This window comes from Ranitomeya imitator, chromosome 1 (genome assembly GCF_032444005.1).
Source record: "Ranitomeya imitator isolate aRanImi1 chromosome 1, aRanImi1.pri, whole genome shotgun sequence".
Taxonomy (NCBI): Eukaryota; Metazoa; Chordata; class Amphibia; order Anura; family Dendrobatidae; genus Ranitomeya; species Ranitomeya imitator.
In genome coordinates, this window is record NC_091282.1 from 772981817 (window position 1) to 773003330 (window position 21514).

The 21514-nt window shown below is 52.8% G+C and overlaps 1 protein-coding gene across 3 annotated transcripts; it reads left to right on the forward strand.

The window, feature by feature from the left end:
- Positions 1-318: 318 nt before the first annotated feature.
- On the forward strand, positions 319-21098 carry NEK9 (NIMA related kinase 9). Of its 3 annotated transcripts, XM_069736260.1 has the most exons (23): positions 319-594; positions 5614-5791; positions 5869-5924; positions 11217-11287; positions 11610-11715; positions 11798-11929; positions 12009-12119; positions 13059-13123; positions 13209-13259; positions 13331-13523; positions 13599-13743; positions 14698-14898; positions 14973-15019; positions 15086-15241; positions 15320-15428; positions 15530-15691; positions 18178-18348; positions 19300-19359; positions 19433-19611; positions 19693-19821; positions 20048-20209; positions 20286-20339; positions 20728-21098. In XM_069736260.1, the coding sequence occupies exons 1-23, from the start codon at positions 430-432 to the stop codon at positions 20857-20859; spliced, it is 2835 nt and encodes a 944-aa protein (XP_069592361.1). In that variant the 5' UTR covers positions 319-429; the 3' UTR covers positions 20860-21098. The 3 variants fall into 3 exon arrangements, with proteins under 3 accessions (XP_069592361.1, XP_069592367.1, XP_069592377.1); XM_069736266.1 differs by lacking the exons at positions 11798-11929; positions 12009-12119 and having other exon boundaries at positions 348-594; XM_069736276.1 differs by lacking the exons at positions 11217-11287; positions 11610-11715; positions 11798-11929; positions 12009-12119 and having other exon boundaries at positions 348-594.
- Positions 21099-21514: the final 416 nt, after the last annotated feature.

A 21514-nucleotide genomic window follows, 5' to 3' on the forward strand; every position in this document is an offset into this window, starting at 1 on the left:
CTCCTTCCACTATCATTGCAGCTCCTCTCCTCCTTCCACTATCATTGCAGCTCCTCTCCTATCACTACAACTCCTCTCCTCCTTCCACTATCATTGCAGCTCCTCTCCTATCACTGCAGCTCCTCTCCTCCTTCCACTATCATTGCAGCTCCTCTCCTATCACTGCAGCTCCTCTCCTCCTCCTCACTATCACTGCAGCTCCTCTCCTCCTTCCACTATCCTTGCAGCTCCTCTCCTCCTATCACTGCAGCTCCTATCATTACGGCGCCTCTCCTCCTCTCATTACTACATCATCGCTCACTTCTCCCTGCTCAGGCGTGGCATTGGCGCCGATTGTGCAGTCACGTGTCAGCTGTTTCCAGCAGCCGGTGTACAGTTCCGGGTCAGGGGTCAGCGGTATGGCGGCTGGCGGAGGCCGCTGATTCCGCCATGTCCGCCCTCAGCCGGTACGACCGTCACTGTGACTCTATCAACTCTGACTATGGAGACTCAGTGCGGAGCTGCGGGGCGGAGCAGGAGGAGCTGCACTACATCCCCATCCGCGTGCTGGGACACGGGGCCTACGGCGAGGCCACCCTGTACCGGAGAACCGAGGTCTGTGACCGGAAGAGGAGGAGCCATACCGGGGGAGAGGGGGCTGATAGGGGTGGGGAGGAGGGAAAACTGATAAAAGTAACTGATAACAGGGGTGGGGTCACTGATAACAGGGGAGGGGTCACTGATAACAGGGGAGGGGTCACTGATAACAGGGGAGGGGTCACTGATAACAGGGGAGGGGTAACTGATAACAGGGGAGGGGTCACTGATAACAGGGGAGGGGTCACTGATAACGGGAGGGGTAACTGATAACAGAGGAGGGGTCACTGATAACAGGGGAGGGGTCACTGATAACAGGGGAGGGGTCACTGATAACAGGGGAGGGGTCACTGATAACAGGGGAGGGGTCACTGATAACAGGGGAGGGGTCACTGATAACGGGAGGGGTAACTGATAACAGGGGAGGGGTCACTGATAACGGGAGGGGTAACTGATAACAGGGGAGGGGTCACTGATAACAGGGGAGGGGTCACTGATAACAGGGGAGGGGTCACTGATAACGGGAGGGGTCACTGATAACGGGAGGGGTAACTGATAACAGGGGAGGGGTCACTAATAACAGGAGGGGTAACTGATAACAGGAGGGGTAACTGATAACAGGAGGGGTAACTGATAACAGGGGAGGGGTAACTAATAACAGAGGAGGGGTCACTGATAACAGAGGAGGGGTAACTGATAACAGGAGGGGTAACTGATAACAGGAGGGGTAACTGATAACAGGGGAGGGGTAACTAATAACAGAGGAGGGGTCACTGATAACAGGGGAGGGGTAACTGATAACAGGAGGGGTAACTGATAACAGGGGAGGGGTAACTAATAACAGAGGAGGGGTCACTGATAACAGAGGAGGGGTAACTGATAACAGGAGGGGTAACTGATAACAGGGGAGGGGTAACTAATAACAGAGGAGGGGTCACTGATAACAGGGGAGGGGTAACTGATAACAGGAGGGGTAACTGATAACAGAGGAGGGGTCACTGATAACAGGAGGGGTCACTGATAACAGGGGAGGGGTAACTGATAACAGGGGAGGGGTCACTGATAACAGGGGAGGGGTCACTGATAACGGGAGGGGTCACTGATAACAGGGGAGGGGTCACTGATAACAGGGGAGGGGTAACTGATAACAGGGGAGGGGTCACTGATAACAGGGGAGGGGTCACTGATAACGGGAGGGGTCACTGATAACAGGGGAGGGGTCACTGATAACAGAGGAGGGGTCACTGATAACGGGAGGGGTCACTGATAACAGAGGAGGGGTCACTGATAACAGAGGAGGGGTCACTGATAACGGGAGGGGTCACTGATAACAGAGGAGGGGTCACTGATACCAGGGGAGGGGTCACTGATACCAGGGGAGGGGTCACTGATAACAGGGGAGGGGTCACTGATAACAGAGGAGGGGTCACTGATAACAGGGGAGGGGTAACTGATAACAGGGGAGGGGTCACTGATAACAGGGGAGGGGTCACTGATAACGGGAGGGGTCACTGATAACAGGGGAGGGGTCACTGATAACAGGGGAGGGGTCACTGATAACAGGGGAGGGGTCACTGATAACGGGAGGGGTCACTGATAACAGGGGAGGGGTCACTGATAACAGGGGAGGGGTCACTGATAACAGGGGAGGGGTCACTGATAACGGGAGGGGTAACTGATAACAGGAGGGGTCACTGATAACAGAGGAGGGGTCACTGATAACGGGGGAGGGGTCACTGATAACGGGGGAGGGGTCACTGATAACAGAGGAGGGGTCACTGATAACGGGAGGGGTCACTGATAACAGAGGAGGGGTCACTGATAACAGAGGAGGGGTCACTGATAACGGGAGGGGTCACTGATAACAGAGGAGGGGTCACTGATACCAGGGGAGGGGTCACTGATACCAGGGGAGGGGTCACTGATAACAGGGGAGGGGTAACTAATAACAGAGGAGGGGTCACTGATAACGGGAGGGGTCACTGATAACAGAGGAGGGGTCACTGATACCAGGGGAGGGGTCACTGATAACAGAGGAGGGGTAACTGATAACAGGGGAGGGGTCACTGATAACAGGGGAGGGGTCACTGATAACAGGGGAGGGGTCACTGATAACAGGGGAGGGGTCACTGATAACAGAGGAGGGGTCACTGATAACGGGAGGGGTCACTGATAACAGAGGAGGGGTCACTGATACCAGGGGAGGGGTCACTGATAACAGGGGAGGGGTTACTGATAACAGGGGAGGGGTCACTGATAACAGGGGAGGGGTAACTGATAACAGAGGAGGGGTCACTGATAACAGGGGAGGGGTGACTGATAACAGGAGGGGTAACTGATAACAGGGGAGGGGTCACTGATAACAGGGGAGGGGTCACTGATAACAGAGGAGGGGTAACTGATAACAGAGGAGGGGTAACTGATAACAGGGGAGGGGTCACTGATAACGGGAGGGGTAACTGATAACGGGAGGGGTAACTGATAACAGGGGAGGGGTAACTGATAACAGGGGAGGGGTCACTGATAACAGAGGAGGGGTAACTGATAACAGGGGAGGGGTAACTGATAACAGGGGAGCGGTTACTGATAACAGGGGAGGGGTCACTGATAACAGGGGAGGGGTCACTGATAACAGGGGAGGGGTAACTGATAACAGAGGAGTGGTCACTGATAACAGGGGAGGGGTCACTGATAACAGGGGAGGGGTCACTGATAACAGGGGAGGGGTCACTGATAACGGGAGGGGTCACTGATAACGGGGGAGGGGTAACTGATAACAGAGGAGTGGTCACTGATAACAGGGGAGGGGTCACTGATAACAGGGGAGGGGTCACTGATAACAGGGGAGGGGTCACTGATAACGGGAGGGGTCACTGATAACAGGGAAGGGGTCACTGATAACAGGGGAGGGGTCACTGATAACGGGAGGGGTAACTGATAACAGGGGAGGGGTAACTGATAACAGGGGAGGGGTCACTGATAACAGGGGAGGGGTAACTGATAACAGAGGAGTGGTAACTGATAACAGGGGAGGGGTCACTGATAACAGGGGAGGGGTAACTGATAACGGGAGGGGTCACTGATAACAGGGGAGGGGTCACTGATAACAGGGGAGGGGTCACTGATAACAGGGGAGGGGTAATGATAACAGGGGAGGGGTAACTGATAACAGGGGAGGGGTCACATAACGGGAGGGGTAACTGATAACAGGGGAGGGGTAACTGATAACAGGGGAGGGGTAACTGATAACAGAGGAGTGGTAACTGATAACAGGGGAGGGGTCACTGATAACAGGGGAGGGGTCACTGATAACGGGAGGGGTCACTGATAACAGGGGAGGGGTAACTGATAACAGGGGAGGGGTAACTGATAACAGGGGAGGGGTTACTGATAACGGGAGGGGTAACTGATAACAGGGGAGGGGTAACTGCTAACAGAGGAGGGGTAACTGATAACTGGGGAGGGGTAACTGATAACAGGGGAGGGGTAACTGATAACGGGAGGGGTAACTGATAACAGAGGAGGGGTAACTGATAACAGGGGAGGGGTTACTGATAACGGGAGGGGTAACTGATAACAGAGGAGGGGTAACTGATAACAGGGGAGGGGTAACTGATAACAGGGGAGGGGTAACTGATAACAGGGGAGGGGTAACTGATAACGGGAGGGGTAACTGATAACAGAGGAGGGGTAACTGATAACAGGGGAGGGGTTACTGATAACGGGAGGGGTAACTGATAACAGAGGAGGGGTAACTGATAACAGGGGAGGGGTAACTGATAACAGGGGAGGGGTTACTGATAACGGGAGGGGTAACTGATAACAGGGGAGGGGTAACTGATAACAGGGGAGGGGTTACTGATAACGGGAGGGGTAACTGATAACAGGGGAGGGGTAACTGCTAACAGGGGAGGGGTAACTGATAACAGGGGAGGGGTAACTGATAACAGGGGAGGGGTAACTGATAACAGGGGAGGGGTAACTGCTAACAGGGGAGGGGTTACTGATAACGGGAGGGGTAACTGATAACGGGGAGGGGTAACTGATAACGGGGGAGGGGTCAATGATAACGGGGGAGGGGTAACTGATAACGGGGGAGGGGTAACTGATAACGGGGGAGGGGTAACTGATAACGGGGGAGGGGTAGCTGATAACGGGAGGGGTCACTGATAACAGGGGAGGGGTAACTGATAACAGGGGAGGGGTCACTGATAACAGGGGAGGGGTAACTGATAACAGAGGAGGGGTAACTGCTAACAGGGGAGGGGTAACTGCTAACAGGGGAGGGGTAACTGATAACAGGGGAGGGGTTACTGATAACGGGAGGGGTAACTGATAACAGGGGAGGGGTTACTGATAACAGGGGAGGGGTTACTGATAACAGGGGAGGGGTCACTGATAACAGGGGAGGGGTTACTGATAACAGGGGAGGGGTTACTGATAACGGGAGGGGTAACTGATAACAGGGGAGGGGTCACTGATAACAGGGGAGGGGTCACTGATAACAGGGGAGGGGTTACTGATAACGGGAGGGGTAACTGATAACGGGAGGGGTTACTGATAACAGGGGAGGGGTCACTGATAACGGGAGGGGTAACTGATAACAGGGGAGGGGTAACTGATAACAGAGGAGGGGTAACTGATAACAGGGGAGGGGTAACTGATAACAGAGGAGGGGTAACTGATAACAGGGGAGGGGTAACTGATAACAGGGGAGGGGTCACTGATAACAGGGGAGGGGTAACTGATAAGGGGAGGGGTTACTGATAACAGGGGGGGTAACTGATAACGAGAGGGGAGGGGGACTGATAAAAGAGGAAAGGTAATTGATAATTGGTGAGGGGGAACTGATAATGGGGATGGGGAAGTCATACCTAGGGAGAGGAGGTTATTACAGGGGAAGGAGAAATGATCACTGGGGTCGGTGGGGTGTTAAAAGTTCTAAAGCGGATAACCCCTCCCCCAGTCGCTGGCTGGACACCCCCCCATCTCTTCCCCACCTGATCCTCTGACTCTGGTCCTCCCTTCCTCTCTCAGGATGACTCCCTGGTGGTGTGGAAGGAGGTTGGCCTCACGCGGTTGTCGGAGAAGGAGCGCCGTGATGCTCTGAATGAGATTGTCATCCTGTCACTTCTGCAGCATGATAACATTATCGCTTATTACAACCACTTCCTGGACAGTAACACGCTTCTGATCGAGCTGGAGTACTGTAATGGTGAGCTGGGCTTTCTGCTGTCCTCTCCCACTCTAGGGCCACACTGTGCCACTCTGACATCAGCTTCATCTCCACAGGTGGCAATTTGTTTGACAAGATTGTCAGGCAGAAGGAGGAGCTGTTCGAGGAGGAGGTGAGAATTCTCTGGAAAAGAAGGGGCTCTGCACCAAAGGGATTAATAACTGTGGGGCTCCTAAGGGGGCAGGGATTAATAGCTGACGTGCTCCGAGGAGGAGGGAATAATAACTAGGTCTCTGGGCTCTGCAGGGAAGCTTTTAATAATTGTACTTTCTGCCTGATAACTCCATGGTGGTGACTAAAATAACTGCGTGGGCCAATTTGGGGTTAACTGTGTGCTGCATTCAGTGGGAGTGATAATTGATAATAGTGAGGGGCTCCTGTGCTGGACTCTGCAGGGGTGGGGATTAATAAGCATGCAGGACTCTTCAAGGGTGGGGATTAACAAGTGTCCCGTGCTCTGCAGGGGTGAGGATTACTCACTGTCCCGAATCCTGATCCTTGGCTCAGTCCCTGGCTTCTCTAACTTACTGCTGTTTGGCATGCTTCCCTGTTTTTAAAGGGGCAGTGCTCGTACATGGTAAATGCCCCGAAGTAACAGTTGGGAGGCATTTATTGAATGTAGTATCTTGTATGATAGGCACAGTCTGTGCAACCACTGTAGTTTTGTGTTAGGGTTGTGCAACTGTATGTTGCCAGGTCCTCCATCCTTAGTCTGCTTATCTTGTTCCCGTAGCCTGTGTCTTGTTAGTTTAGTATAGTTAGTCCTTGTTCTTGTGACCGCTTTGGTGGTGTCCATACACTGAAACTGCATTGGTGGTACCTGAACTGTTTCCTCAGACCAGTGGGTTTAAACCTGTCCCTGTGGCCATCCTGTCAGTACAGTCTGAACCTGTCCCTGTGGCCGTCCCATCTGCTATTGGAGCCTGCACAATCTGAACCCCACCCTGTGGCCAACCTGTCTGCCATCTGAGACTTCTCAGTCTGAACCCGACCCTGTGGCCGTCCTGTCTGCCATCTGAGACTTCTCAGTCTGAACCCGACCCTGTGGCCATCCCGTCTGCCATCGGAGACTGCACAGTCTGAACCCGACCCTGTGGCCGTCCTGTTTGCCATCGGAGACTGCACAGTCTGAACCCGACCCTGTGGCCGTCCCGTCTGCCATCGGAGACTGCACAGTCTGAACCCGACCCTGTGGCCGTCCTGTTTGCCATCGGAGACTGCACAGTCTGAACCCTACCCTGTGGCGTCCCGTCTGCCTTTGGAGACTGCACAGTCTGAACCTGTCCCTGTGTCCATTGTTGGCATAGTCCGCATCCTTCCCTGTGCCGGCCTGTTGGCATAACCATTCCCTGTTGCCATCCCATCTGCTATCGGAGACTGCACAGTCTGAACCTGTCCCTGTGGCCGTCCTTTCGGCATAATCTCAACCTGTCCCTGTGGTTGTCCTGTCGGCATAGTCTGAACCCATCCTTGTGGCCATCACGCCTGCTATCGGAGACTGCACAGTCTGAATCTGTCCCTGTGGCCGTTCTGTCATAATCTGAACCCGTACCTTTGGCCGTCCTGTCGGCATAATCTGAACCCATCCCTGTGGCCGTCCTGACAGCATAGTCTGAACATGTTCCTGTGGCTGTCCAGTCGGCATAGTCTAAACCCGACCCTGTGGTCATCCCGTCTGCCATCGGAGACTGCACAGTCTGAACCCGACCCTGTGGCCGTCCCGTCTGCCATCGGAGACTGCATAGTCTGAACCCGACCCTGTGGCCGTCCTGTCTGCCATCGGAGACTGCACAGTCTGAGCCCGACCCTGTGACCGTTCCGTCTGCCATCGGAGTCTGCACAGTCTGAACCTGTCCCTGTGGCTGACCTGTCGGCATAGTCCGCATCCTTCCCTGTGGCTGTCCAGTTGGCATTGTCTGAACCCGTCCCTGTGGCCATCCCATCTGCTATCGGAGACTGCACAGTCTGAACCTGTCCCTGTGGCCATCCTGTCGGCATAATCTGAACCTGTCCCTGTGGCTGTCCTGTCGGCATAGTCTGAACCCGTCCTTGTGGCTATTCCATCTGCTATCGGAGACTGCACAGTCTGAGCCCAACTTTGTGACCGTCCCGTCTCCCATCGGAGACTGCACAGTCTGAACCCGACCCTTTGGCCTTCCCATCTGCCATCGGAGCCTGCACAATCTGAACCTGTCCCTGTAGCCGACCTGTCGGCATAGTCTGCATCCTTCCCTGTGGCCGTGCTGTTGGCATAGTCTGAACTCGTCCCTGTGGCCATTCCGTCTATCTGAGACTGCACAGTCTGAACCTGTCCCTGTGGCCATCCTGTCGGCATAATCTGAACCCGTCCCTGTGGCCGTCCTGTCGGCATAATCTGAACCCGGCCCTGTGGCCGTCCTGTCGGCATAGTCTTAACATGTTCCTATAGCTGTCTAGTCGGCATAGTCTAAACCCGACCCTGTTGCCATCCCGTCTGCCATCGGAGACTGCACAGACTGAACCCGACACTGTGGCCTTTCCGTCTGCCATCAGATACTGCACAGTCTGAACCCGAGCCTGTGGCCATCCTGTCGGCATAATTTGAAGCCGTCCTTGTGGCCATCCTGTCTGCTGTCGGAGACTGCACAGTCTGAATATGTCCCTATGGTCGTCCTGTCGACATAATCTGATCCCGTCCCTGTGGCTGTGCAGTCGGCATAGTCTAAACCCTTCCTGTCCAGTCTTGTCAGAGACTGCACAGTCTGAACCTGTTCCTGTGGCTGTCCAGTCGTCATAGTCTGAAACTGTCCCACGTGGCCGTCCTGCCTGCACAGCATGAACTTGTTACAGTGGATGTCCTGTCCTGCCTTTTCCAGGAGTCTAGATTAAAAGCTAAAGGTACCGTCACATTTAGCGACGCTGCAGCGATCTAGACAACGATGCCGATCGCTGGTCGCTGGAGAGCTGTCACACAGACAGCTCTCCAGCGACAAACGATCCCGAAGTGTCCGGGTAACCAGGGTAAACATCGGGTTACTAAGCGCAGGGCCGCGCTTAGTAACCCGATGTTTACCCTGGTTACCATTGTAAATGTAAAAAAAACAAACACTACATACTTACATTCCGGTGTCTGGTCACGTCCCTCGCCTTCAGCTTCCCGCACTGACTGAGCGCCGGCCGTAAAGCACAGCGGTGACGTCACCGCTGTTCTCTGCTTTATGGCGGCCGACGCTCACAGTCAGTGCGGGAAGCTGAAGGCGAGGGACGTGACCAGACACCGGAATGTAAGTATGTAGTGTTTGTTTTTTTTACATTTACAATGGTAACCAGGGTAAACATCGGGTTACTAAGCGCGGCCCTGCGCTTAGTAACCCGATGTTTACCCTGGTTACCAGTGAAGACATCGCTGAATCGGCGTCACACACGCCGATTCAGCGATGTCAGCGGGTGATCCAGCGACGAAATAAAGTCCTGGACTTTCCCCAGCGACCAACGATCTCCCAGCAGGGGCCTGATCATTGGTCGCTGTCACACATAACGATTTTGTTAACGATATCGTTGCTACGTCACAAAAAGCAACGATATCGTTAACGATATCGTTATGTGTGACGGTACCTTTAGACTCTTGGGGTCAGCTGCTATTGCCGGACGACGCTCTGGAGAGCCACCTGGCAGCTATCTGCTGCACCAGCCCGACCTCCTCACTAGAGGCTACCGTGAACACGAAAGTAGCTGCTTAGTCACGCCGCTCCAGGGAAGGTCCAGTTTGTGGCACAGTGGGCCCACGAACCACATGCTCCACCTGCGTGAGTAACACAGGGCTCTGCGGGGATGGGGATTAGTAAGTGTGGGGCTCTATGTAAATTGGGATTAGTAAATTGTGCTGGGATGGGGATTAGTACGTGTGCAGGGCTCTGTGGGGGTGGGGGATTAGTACATGTGAGGGGCTCTGCGGGGGGGTGGATTTTGTGGTGAGCTTTGTGGGGATTAGTAAATGCGGAACTCTTTGAGGGTGGGAATTAGTAAATGTATGAGGCTCTGTGGGGCTGTGGATTATTAAATGTGCGGTGGTCTGCTGGAGTGTGGATTAATAAGTGTCCAGTACTCTGTGGGGTGGGGATTAGAATGTGTATGGGGCTCTATGGAAGTGGGGATTAATAAGTGTCTGGGACTCTGTGGAGGTGGGAATTCGTAAATGTGCCAGGCTCTGTCGATGCGGGGATTAGTAAATTTGCCAGGCTAAGTGGGGGTGAGGATTAGTAAGTGTCGGGCTTTGCGGGGGTGGGGATTAGTAAGTGTGTCGGGCTCTGTGGGGGTGGAGATTAGTAAGTGTGCCGGGCTCTGCTGGGGTGTGAATTAGTAAGTGTGCTGGGCTCTGCTGGGGTGTGAATTAGTAAGTATTTTGGGCTCTGTGGGGGTGGGGATTAGTAAGTGTGCTAGGTTCTGTGTGGGTGGGGAGAAAAAGACAGCCTTCCTAGTCTCACCCCAGGGGTGATGTCCTGAACACAAGTGGAAACAGTTCACACCTTCTGACTCTTTTGAACAGACATGCCAATTACAGCATGACACTATTTACTCTGAGAAAGGTCACACAAATAGGTTCAAAGAAAAATAATGTATTCATTGGTAAAATAGCCAGGATCCAGTCACAAACCAAGGATTAGAATATTAACCTGAGAGGCTGGTCTAGAAATTTGACCTCCAGGTTGACTCTATAAATTAGGCCTTTACACATAGAAAGCTGTTCACAGATTGAGGGGCAGCCAAGCTGATGAAAGCCTTTCCATATTCATCCCCCTTCAGGGAGCAGAATGCCGGACTGCAAATTTAGATATTTCTGTATGTTTTCTCCCTTTATTTTTATAACTGTTTTGCATATTTGTATGTGAATTTTAATTCCATATTTGTATATATTTTATTGTAAGCACTGTACCTTTTCTATTAAAGCTTAAAACTTTCATAAGTTTGAACCTTGTATGTTCTAAAGAATCCATAGCCTTAAGTGTGTGACCCTGCTGATTGGCAGACAGTATTAGTAGTATTTCCGGGACTCATCGCCCGTGTGTTCAGTGAGTGGTGGCAGCGTGTATGAGCGAGGTGCATGGTCTGTGTCGGGGTATGAGTTATGCTCCCATTGCAGAATAAGACAGAGGCTGAATGCTGGACTGAGAGAGAGGAGATATATTATCCCTTGCTGGCGCAAATCCCAGTCATGTGCTGAGAAGCTGGTACTTGACAGTTGGGGATTAGTAAATTTGTGAGGCTCTGCAGGGGTGGGGATTAGTAATTGTGTGGTACTCTGCAAGGGTGGGGAATTAGTACGTTTGTGGGGCTCTGCTGGGTGAGGGGAGTAAAATGGGCAGGGCTCTGTGGGGGTGGGATTACTTTTGCCATAAGTGTATTATGACATTCCGCCTCTCCACAGATGGTTGTCTGGTATTTGTTCCAAATTGCCTCGGCAGTCAGCTGCATCCATCGAGCTGGGATTCTGCATCGGTGAGCACTCGCTGGGTGGAGCTTATGAGGGAAGGGAGTATCCAAGAGCTGGTTATTATGGAGCTATTGGGCAGATCAAACATCTTCTATGGAGATGTTGAGAGGGACCTAATAAGGCTTGTACCTGTGTGGGGAGGGTGGAGCTGATGGGCAATCCCCCTGTGGGGAGGGCGGAGCTAATGGGCATCCCTGTGGGGAGGGCACAGCTAATGGGCGTCCCTGTGGGAAGAGCGGAGCTAATGGGCGTCCCTGTGGGAAGAGCGGAGCTAATGGGCGTCCCTGTGGGGAAGGCGGATCTAATGGGCATCCCTTTCTCCTGCAGAGACATTAAGACATTGAACATCTTCCTCACTAAAGCCAATCTGATAAAGTTGGGGGACTATGGACTGGCCAAGCAGCTAAACTCGGAGTTCTCGATGGCAGAGACGGTGAGTGGCGGCTGTGTGCCAGGCGTGCGTGTGTGCAGAGGACTCCACGCTGGTGACCCTCCTGTCTGCACTCTGATTGCAGTGTGTCGGCACCCTCTACTACATGTCTCCAGAGCTGTGCCAAGGAGTGAAGTACAGCTTCAAGTCTGACATCTGGGCGGTGGGCTGTGTGCTGTATGAGCTGCTGACACTGACGCGCACGTTTGACGCCACGGTGAGCACCTGTCTCTCGTGTCCAGTATCCTTGCCTGTCTCTGCAAAAGCTGCTGTCTCACTTCTTACTCTTCCCACAGAACCCACTCAACTTGTGTGTGAAGATTGTGCAGGGAAACTGGGCCGTGGAGCTGGATAACAGTGTGTACTCCCAGGAGCTGATAGATGTAGTGCGCCTGTGTCTGCAGCAGGTGAGCGTGAAGTCTCTGGAGCTGATAGATGTACTGCGGCTGTGTCTGCAGCACGTGAGCGTGTATTCCCAGTAGCTGATAGATGTAGTGCAGCTGTGTTTGCAGCAGGTGAGTGTCTACTCCCCGATGCTGATAGATGTAGTGCAGCACGTGAGCGTGTATTCCCAGTAGCTGATAGATAAATGTAGTGCGGCTGTGTCTGCAGCAGGTGAGTGTCTACTCCCCGAAGCTGATAGATGTAGTGCGGCTGTGTCTGCAGCAGGTGAGCGTGTACTCTGGGAGCCAATAGATGTAGTGCAGCTGTGTCTGCAGCAGGTGAGCGTGTACTCTGGGATCCGATAGATGTAGTGAGGCTGTGTCTGCAGCACGTGAGCGTGTACTCCCAGTAGCTGATAGATGTAGTGCATCTGTGTCTGCAGGAGGAGAGCGTGTACTCCCCATAGCTGATAGAGGTACTACGGCTGTGTCTGCAGGAGGTGAGTGTGTACTCCCCGGAGCTGATAGATGTAGTGCAGCTGTATTTTCAGGAGGTGATTGTACTCCCGGAGCTGATAGATGTAGTGCGGCTGTGTCTGCAGCAGGAGAACATGTACTACCCGTAGCGGATAGAGGTACTACGGCTGCGTCTGCAGGAGGTGAGTGTGTACTCCCCGGAGCTGATAAGATGTAGTGCGGCTGTATTTTCAGGAGGTGAGTGCACTCCCGGAGCTGATAGAAGTAGTGCGGCTGTGTCTGCAGCAGGTGAGCGTGTACTCCCCGGAGCTGATAGATGTAGAGCGGCTGTATCTGCAGGAGGAGAGCGTGTACTCTGGAGCTGGTAGATGTAGTGCGGCTGTGTCTGTAGAAAGTGAGTGTGTACTTCCTAGATGTAGTTAGGCTGGGTCTGCATGTCTGAGTTATATCGTCTTCTACCTACTGTTTTCTGGACTTCTGTTTTAGGACCCAGAGCTGAGGCCAAGTGCGGATGAGATCTTGGAGCGGCCGTTGCTGAGTTGTCGTCGGAGGTACTTGGAGAATGGCACTTATGAGTGGGTTAGGGTGGGAGTTGCATGGATGAGGTCATGAAATTTCTATTTTTTCCCCATACAGGGATATGGAAGAACGAGTTTCTCTCCTCAACAAGTCCAACAAGAGACCCAGGTGAGGATTTGGATGGTGCATGGCGCTGTTCACACCTGAGTTCTGGCACTTATCGTCTTCCCTCTCTGAAGGCCTGGCACCGTCACTGAGGCCCCTGTTGCAGTGGTGACATCTCGAAGTAGTGAAGTCTACGTGTGGGGAGGTGGAAAGTCCACTCCTCAGAAGCTGGACGTGTTTAAGGGAGGGTGCCGCGCTCGGCAGGTGTGTGCCGGAGATGCTCATTTTGCAGTGGTGACAGTAGAGAAGGAGCTGTACACCTGGGTGGTGAGTGCCAGTAGCCATGAACAGTAAAAGCCGCCTCATTGGCTCGTAGCTGACACACAATCTCCTCGTTCTCAGAATATGCAGGGAGGATCTAAACTACACGGACAACTTGGGCACGGAGACCGCGCCTCGTACCGACAGCCAAAGCATGTGGAGAAGCTGCAGGGCAAATCTGTGCAACACGTCAGCTGTGGGGGGGATTTCACCATGTGCATCACCGGTAAGTGAGGTGTATTTATTTAACTTCCTAATATAGCACCAGTGATTTCCACAGCTCTTTACAGACCATCATCACTGTGTGTGAGTGATGGCAATGTCACCGCTGGAGGAAGAGGAGAATGAGTAGAAAGAACTATCATTTCATTATAGTATATGGGGCATGTTCTGCACGGACAGCTCACACTACACTAGACTGATGGTCTGCACCCAGCTCCCGATCCATCTCGACTATGGACAGGCCGGCCTATAGGAGACAGGCGTGTGGGATAGAGAGAAGAAAAAGGCTGGGCTCTCCATAGTGCAGAATGATGTAAAGTGGACAAAATGAGGGCTGACGGCGTAACGGGGGTCTGGTGAACCTGGAGGGATGTCCACAAGCCTGTCTCAGAGCTGCCTTCCTTTCTACTCCTTCCTCTCTCCTCTTTGCTCCCCTTTCTCTGCTTCCTCCTGTTTCCCGCTCCCTATTCTCTACTTCCTTGTCTTTCCGTTCCTCTTTCCCGCTCTCTAATCCCCTTTCTCTGCTTCCTCCTCTTATCCTCTCTCTGCTTCCTTTCTTGCTCTCTGCTCCCCTTCTCCTCTTTTCCATTCTCTGCTCACCATTCTCTGCTTCCTCCTCTTATCCTCTCTCTGCTTCCTCTTTTCCCGCTCTCTACTCCCCTTTCTCTGCTTCCTCCTCTTTCCCATTCTCTGCTCCCCCTTCTCTGCTTCCTCCTCTTATCCTCTCTCTGCTTCCTCCTTTCTTGCTCTCTGCTCCCCTTCTCTGCTTCCTCCTCTTTCTCGCTCTCTGCTCCCCCTTTCCTATCACCATTATCCCAAGTGGGTTGGGGAGTATAACGGAGTATGGGCAGTGTGTCAACAGTGGGCTGGGGAATATAGTGGAGTGTGTGTGGTGTGTCACCAGTGGGTTGGGGCTGTAAAGCTCTGCAGCTATTAACCCTTTCTTCTCGCCATGTAGATGAGGGTCAGCTCTACTCCTTTGGTTCGGATTATTATGGCTGCCTCGGAGTGGACCAGAGCTTGGGCTCGGAGGTTCTGGAGCCGGTCCTGGTGGATTTCTTTTTGCATGAGCCCATTGAGCAGGTGTCCTGTGGTGACAGTCACGTGATGGTTCTGACTCGCAGCAAATGTGTGTACTCGTGGGGCTGCGGAGAGTATGGTACGTGGCAGTACAATCTGCGGCGCTGCTGCACAGCGCTGGATGCTGCTGTGACTTATGCGTCTTCTGTGCAGGACGTCTGGGCCTGGACTCTGAGGACGATGTCTCCACACCTCAGAGGGTGAGTACCTGGCCTGTTCGGTCTTTCTCTTGTTAGATGGTTGGTGACCACGTCTCCCATTGTCAGGTGGAGGTGCAGCGCGGTCTGTGCATCGTAAGCGTTAGTTGTGGTGCGGATGGCAGCTTTCTTCTCACTCAGTCGGGTAAAGTTCTCGCCTGTGGCTTGAATGAACACAACAAGCTGGGGCTGAACCAGTGCACGGTGGGCATCATTAACCATGAGGTGAGTGGGTGAGCGCCGGGGAAATGTGCACAACTGCTTTTCTTCTGCTTTTGTGTGATATAGTTGCTTTGTTTTTAGGCTTATCGAGAGGTCCCTTATACCACGTCGCTGACCCTCGCCAAGCCTCTCTCCTTCTATAAAGTACGCAGCGTGTCCCCGGGAAAGACTCACACCGCCGCTATAGATGGTAAGGAGCGAGTCCAGTGCCAGCTGCCTGCCCTGCACCAGTCGCTTGCCCTGCGCCAGCTCTGCCTTTATGTGTGCCCTGTTTTTTTTTTTCTCTTTTAGAGCGTGGCCGTCTCTTAACCTTTGGCTCTAATAAGTGTGGGCAGCTGGGTGTAGGAGACTACCGCAAGCATCTGGGCATCAATCTTCTGGGTGGGCCTCTCGGTGGAAAGCAGGTGATAAGAGTGTCCTGTGGGGATGAGTTCACCATTGCAGCCACCGACGGTGAGTGACAGCACGCAGGGGAGGGAGGATCGTGGGTTTTGCTGTATGGATCACACTGGCAGTACATGTGGGTGGGTGGCACTGTAGGGATAGCCTTGGGGGTGAGGGGCAGTATATGGGGGGTGGGTGGTACTATATGGATGGTGCTTAGGGTGATGGGGTGCGGTGATGGTGGATGGTACTGTAGAGATTGCACTGGGGGTGGGAGGCAGTATATGGGGGATGGTGGGTGGTATTGTAGGGATGGCGCTGGGGTTGGGCGCAGTACATGAGTTGTGGCTGGTACTGTAGTGATAGCACTGGGGGTGAGGGGCAGTTCATGGGGAGATGTTGGGTGGTACTGTAGGGGTGGGGGTCATTACATTGTGAGGTGGGACCCGTAGGAATAGTGCTGGGAAGGTACAGTCATGGCCAAAAGTACTGACACCCCTGCAATTCTGTCAGATAATGCTCAGTTTCTTCCTGAAAATGATTGCAAACACAAATTTTTTGGTATTATTATCTTCATTTAATTTGTCTTAAATGAAAAAACACAAAAAGAATTGTCCTAAAGCCAAATTGGATATAATTCCACACCAAACATAAAAAAGGGGGTGGACAAAAGTATTGGCAAGGTTCGAAAAATCATGTGATGCTTCTCTAATTTGTGTAATTAACAGCACCTGTAACTTACCTGTGGCACCTAACAGGTGTTGGCAATAACTAAATCACACTTGCAGCCAGTTGACATGGATTAAAGTTGGCTCAACCTCTGTCCTGTGTCCTTGTGTGTACCACATTGAGCATGGAGAAAAGAAAGAAGACCAAAGAACTGTCTGAGGACTTGAGAAACCAAATTGTGAGGAAGCATGAGCAATCTCAAGGCTACAAGTCCATCTCCAAAGACAATGTTCCTGTGTCTATCGTGCGCAGTGTCATCAAGAAGTTTAAAGCCCATGGCACTGTGGCTAACCTCCCTAGATGTGGACGAAAAAGAAAAATTGACAAGAGATTTCAACGCAAGATTGTGCGGATGTTGGATAAAGAACCTCGACTAACATCCAAACAAGTTCAAGCTGCCCTGCAGTCCGAGGGTACAACAGTGTCAACCCATACTATCCGTCGGCGTCTGAATGAAAAGGGACTGTATGGTAGGAGACCCAGGAAGACCCCACTTCTTACCCCGAGACATAAAAAAGCCAGGCTGGAGTTTGCCAAAACTTACCTGAAAATGCCTAAAACGTTTTGGAAGAATGTTCTCTGGTCAGATGAGACAAAAGTAGAGCTTTTTGGGCTAAGGCATCAACATAGAGTTTACAGGAGAAAAAAGAGGCATTCAAAGAAAAGAATACGGTCCCTACAGTCAAACATGGTGGAGGTTCCCTGATGTTTTGGGGTTGCTTTGCTGCCTCTGGCACTGGACTGCTTGACCGTGTGCATGGCATTATGAAGTCTGAAGACTACCAACAAATTTTGCAGCATAATGTGGGGCCCAGTGTAAGAAAGCTGGGTCTCCCTCAGAGGTCATGGGTCTTCTAGCAGGACAATGACCCAAAACACATTTCAAAAAGCAGAAAATGGTTTGAGAGAAAGCACTGGAGACTTCTAAGGTGGCCAGCAATGAGTCCAGACCTGAATCCCATAGAACACCTGTGGAGAGATCTAAAAATGGCAGTTTGGAGAAGGCACCCTTCAAATATCAGGGACCTGGAGCGGTTTGCCAAAGAAGAATGGTCTAAAATTCCAGCAGAGCATTGTAAGAAACTCATTGATGGTTACCGGAAGTGGTTGGTCGCAGTTATTTTGGCTAAAGGTTGTGCAACCAAGTATTAGGCTGAGGGTGCCAATACTTTTGTCTGGCCCATTTTTGGAGTTTTGTGTGAAATGATCAATGTTTTGCTTCATTCTCTTTTGTGTTTTTTCATTTAAGACAAATTAAATGAAGATGATAATACCAAATAATTTCTGTTTGCAATCATTTTCAGGAAGAAAATGAGTATCTGACAGAATTGCAGGGGTATCAATACTTTTAGCCATGACTGTATATGGGGGGGATGGCGCTGACATGGGGGTTCAAGTCATACATGGAGGGATGGGAGGAGTGGTACATAAAGGGATAGTGCTGAGATGGGAAGGGGGGCGGTACATGAAGGAATGGTGTAAAGATGTGTGTAGGGTGCAGTTTCTCTATATGGCATTGAGATATGGGGGGTAAGTGTCGGAATGGAGCAGGAAGGAAAAGGGGGATTAAAGGAGAGATGGTTCTGGGAGGGGGTGTGATATGGTACATTGATGGGGGGTACACTATGTGGAGGGATGGGGAAGGTGGGGGGTTTTGGTACATGAAGGGCGGGGTGGACAGAATATGGAGATATGGGAGGGAGGTTATACATGTGTGGATGGCACCAGAATAGGGGAATAAGGGGAGGGGAACGGTACAAGGAGGGATGGGGTATGCCTCTTGCCAAGTGATACACCTCACCAGCATCTGTCTGCTTCTCCTTTAGATAACCACATTTTTGCCTGGGGTAATGGAGGGAATGGCCGTCTCGCCATGACACCAAACGAGCGTCCTCAAGGCTCTGACATTTGCACCTCATGGCCACGTCCAATATTTGGCTCCTTGCACCACGTGACCGACCTTTCATGCTGTGGTTGGCACACCATCCTTATTGTGGGTGAGTGCTCTCTGTGGTGGGGTAGTTGGGCTGGTGGTGCCTGTAGGGGTCCTCTTCAGTGGGTCCGGTGGTTCACATGGAGGTGCTCTCCTTTGTGGGGCACGCTCTGCAGTGGGGTAGTGCTGCACATGGAGGCGCTCTCCGTTGTGGGGCGATCAGGCTGGTGCTGCTTATGGGGGCGCCCTGTGCGGTGGGGCAGTGCTGCACGTAGAGGCGCTCTCTGTTGTGGGGCGGTTGCGCCAGTGCTGCTTGTAAGGGCGTTCTGCAGTGGGGCCGGTGGTTACATGGGGGTGCTCTCCATCGTAGGGCTGTTGGGCTGGTGCTGCTTGTGGGGGCGCTCTCTGTGGCGGGTCAGTGAGGCATGTGGAGGCGCTCTTCGTTGTGGGGCGGTCGGGCCAGTGCTGCTCGTAGGGGTGCTCTGCAGTGGTGCCGTTGGTTCACGTGGGGGTGCTCTCCATCCTAGCGCTGTGGCTACTTATGGGGACGCTCTCTCTTTGGTGGGTCTGGTGCTGCTCTTAAGTAGGGTCGTTTCGATGATACTGCTCGTGCAGCCGCTCTATGCCTAGCCGCTCTCCACGATGGGGTCGTTGGGCCGGTGCTGCTCATGTGGGCGCTCTCCGCTGTGGGGTCGGTGCTACGCTGTGGTGGCTCATTTAGGCTGGTGCGTGTAGAAACTCTCTTTCATAGGATAGTGCTGCTTTTAGGGATGTTCTCTGCAGTCGGGCTGATGCGGTTTGTAGGGGCGTTCTCTGCAGTCATACCAGTGCTGATTGTGAGGGTACTCTCAGCTGTAAGGCGGTTGGGCCGATGCTACTAATAGGGGCGGTAGGTGCTGCTCGATGGGGCTGTTGCTACTTTTGGGGTGCTCTCTGCGGTGAGGGAGTTGGGCCAGTGTTGATCGTGAGGGTTTGTGTTTTTGCTCTTTTCTTATTTTCATATTATTTTTCACAGAAAAAGTACTGAACTCAAAAACGATTCGCTCGAACAGCAGTGGCCTTTCGATTGGAACGCGTGAGTGTGGGAAAGGGTTAATGATGTGAGGGGTCTGTGTAGACGCAGCCATTACTCATTCGTACCCCCACAGTGGCACAGAGCTGCTCTTCTCGGGGCTCAACAGAAGGTGAAGGGGACAGTGCCAGCGAGTCCATAGTGTCCGAACCTAGTGATGGTTTCCGTGGGACGATGGAGGCAGAACCAGAGACCGGCCCTTTCAATACCACCGGAAACATGGAGAGCAGTGCGTGCCCAAGTTGGCTGCGACAGGTAAGAGATGGGCACTCCCTGCATGCTTACATCGGGCACACATTCAGGTCGCGGGTCTTCATTATCCCTTCCCCCGAGCAGGAGCTGGAGGAGGCAGAGTTCATCCCCATGCCTGAATCTCCCGCATTTCTCAGTATGGAGTTCTCCCAGGACCAGGCGCCCCCGCTGGAAGAACCGCACAAGAAATCGGAAGATGTGTCGGCTACACCGGTACTGGGACAAAAGAATGGTGGTGGGGAAGAGGCTGGACCAAGAGAATGGCAGTGGGGCACTGGAGGTGTCAGCTGGGCAGAGAGAACGGTGGTGGGGCAGTGGAGGAGGCGGTTGAGCTGAGAGGGTGATGGTGTGGGGCAATGGAGTGAGAGATTGATGGTGGCGCAGCAGAGGGTGGGCCGTGCTTTGTGATGTCCCTACATTATAAACCTTCTCTTTCCAGGAGGCCCAGACTTGTGTATGCAGCTCTCTGCAGGAAGAGGTGAAGAGACTGCAGGGACTGGTAAGCGCCTTTATGAGCGAGCAGGAGAGTCTACGCAGAGACAATGCTCGGCTGGCAGTGCAGGTTCAGTCGCTGGAGGAGCGGCTGCAGACAGCATTTCAGGTTGGTGCGAGAGTCTGTGATGTTACTAATCCTCAACTGTTTCTCCTGAAAATATGACATGGGGATTGTCTTCTAGGAAGGTCAGACGGTCAGTAAACAAGGAGAGATGATCCATGTGCTGCAGAGACAGGTAACCACCCCCTCCACAGAGCACGCTCACTACCCTCTCGATATATTCTGCCTCTCTGCGGCTCAGGAACGATGGTCGCCCCATAACCACACATACACGCGTGCTGCTCCGTAACCATGTACACACATACACGTGCAGACAAACTCTTATGGTCGTTTCACTGGCTTTACTGGAGAGGGATTGTGCAGATAAATGGCTGGCTCATGGCTGACCCACCCAAGATGCCGCCACTCGGCCATCACAGGGCACAGGACCTCCCTATATAACAGTCTTAGCACCAATGCTCCATCGATAGTAGATGTAACACCGGGCTGGTAGTGGGGTCAGTGGTCTGCACAGGGCCGCCAGCAGCCTTCACGCCATGACTGAGCTGCTCTTTTCCCTGCAGGTGGCGCTCTGTATGAAGGGTATGTCTTCAGCCGGTGGCAGCACAGAGACTTCTAGAGAAGACTGCGATGAGACTTCCTGGTGCTTCCTGGGTACAGACCCCTGTCGCTCGGCTTCTGGGACCCCCATGTGATTTCTGAAATGCAGCCAGTTCCTGTTATAAATGAAAAGACTTATCAGTGCCTTATCTGAGCACAGCGCCCCCAACGTGCCTGTGGGGATTATTGCCAGACTGGACGGTTTCTGCACGCCAAAGATGTACAGGCTAAAGTGAATGTGGGCAGTGCCAGGGCTGGCGTACAGGCAGCAGTATTCAGCCACGCTCTGGGCCCGCCTCACACTAAATGTGAAATTAAACACTGTTTAAAGCTACGCCGCTATGTGCCGCCACTGTGCCCCATACCAGGCAGAAAGTGCCCCTGTGTGCCATCAGTGTACACCCTGAACACATGTGTGCCCCCACCATACATCCTGGGTACCACCAATGTGCCCCACACGACAGAAAGTAAGTGCCCCCCATATGCCACCATTGTACACATTAAGCTCCACCCATGTTTCCCATATTACAGAAAATGCCCCCCATGTGCCACCATTGCACACCCTGAGCACTACACTACAGAAAGTGCAACACAAGTGTGCCCCGTACTTTACAGAAAGTGCCCCCATATATGCCACCATTGTACACCCCCAGTGTGCCCCCCCATATGCCACCATTGTATACCCTGTGCACCACGCTACAGAAAGTGCCTCCTACACCCTGAGCACCACCCATGTTCCCCACACAACAG

Excerpts from the sequence above, each read along its gene's own strand:
- NEK9 (XM_069736260.1), top strand. The coding sequence starts at position 430 with ATGTCCGCCCTCAGCCGGTACGACCGTCACTGTGACTCTATCAACTCT. Across the intron at positions 12,120-13,058 it reads TGCGCCTGTGTCTGCAGCAG|GACCCAGAGCTGAGGCCAAG; the intron begins GTGAGCGTGAAG and ends CTTCTGTTTTAG. Across the intron at positions 15,429-15,529 it reads TCACACCGCCGCTATAGATG|AGCGTGGCCGTCTCTTAACC; the intron begins GTAAGGAGCGAG and ends TTTCTCTTTTAG.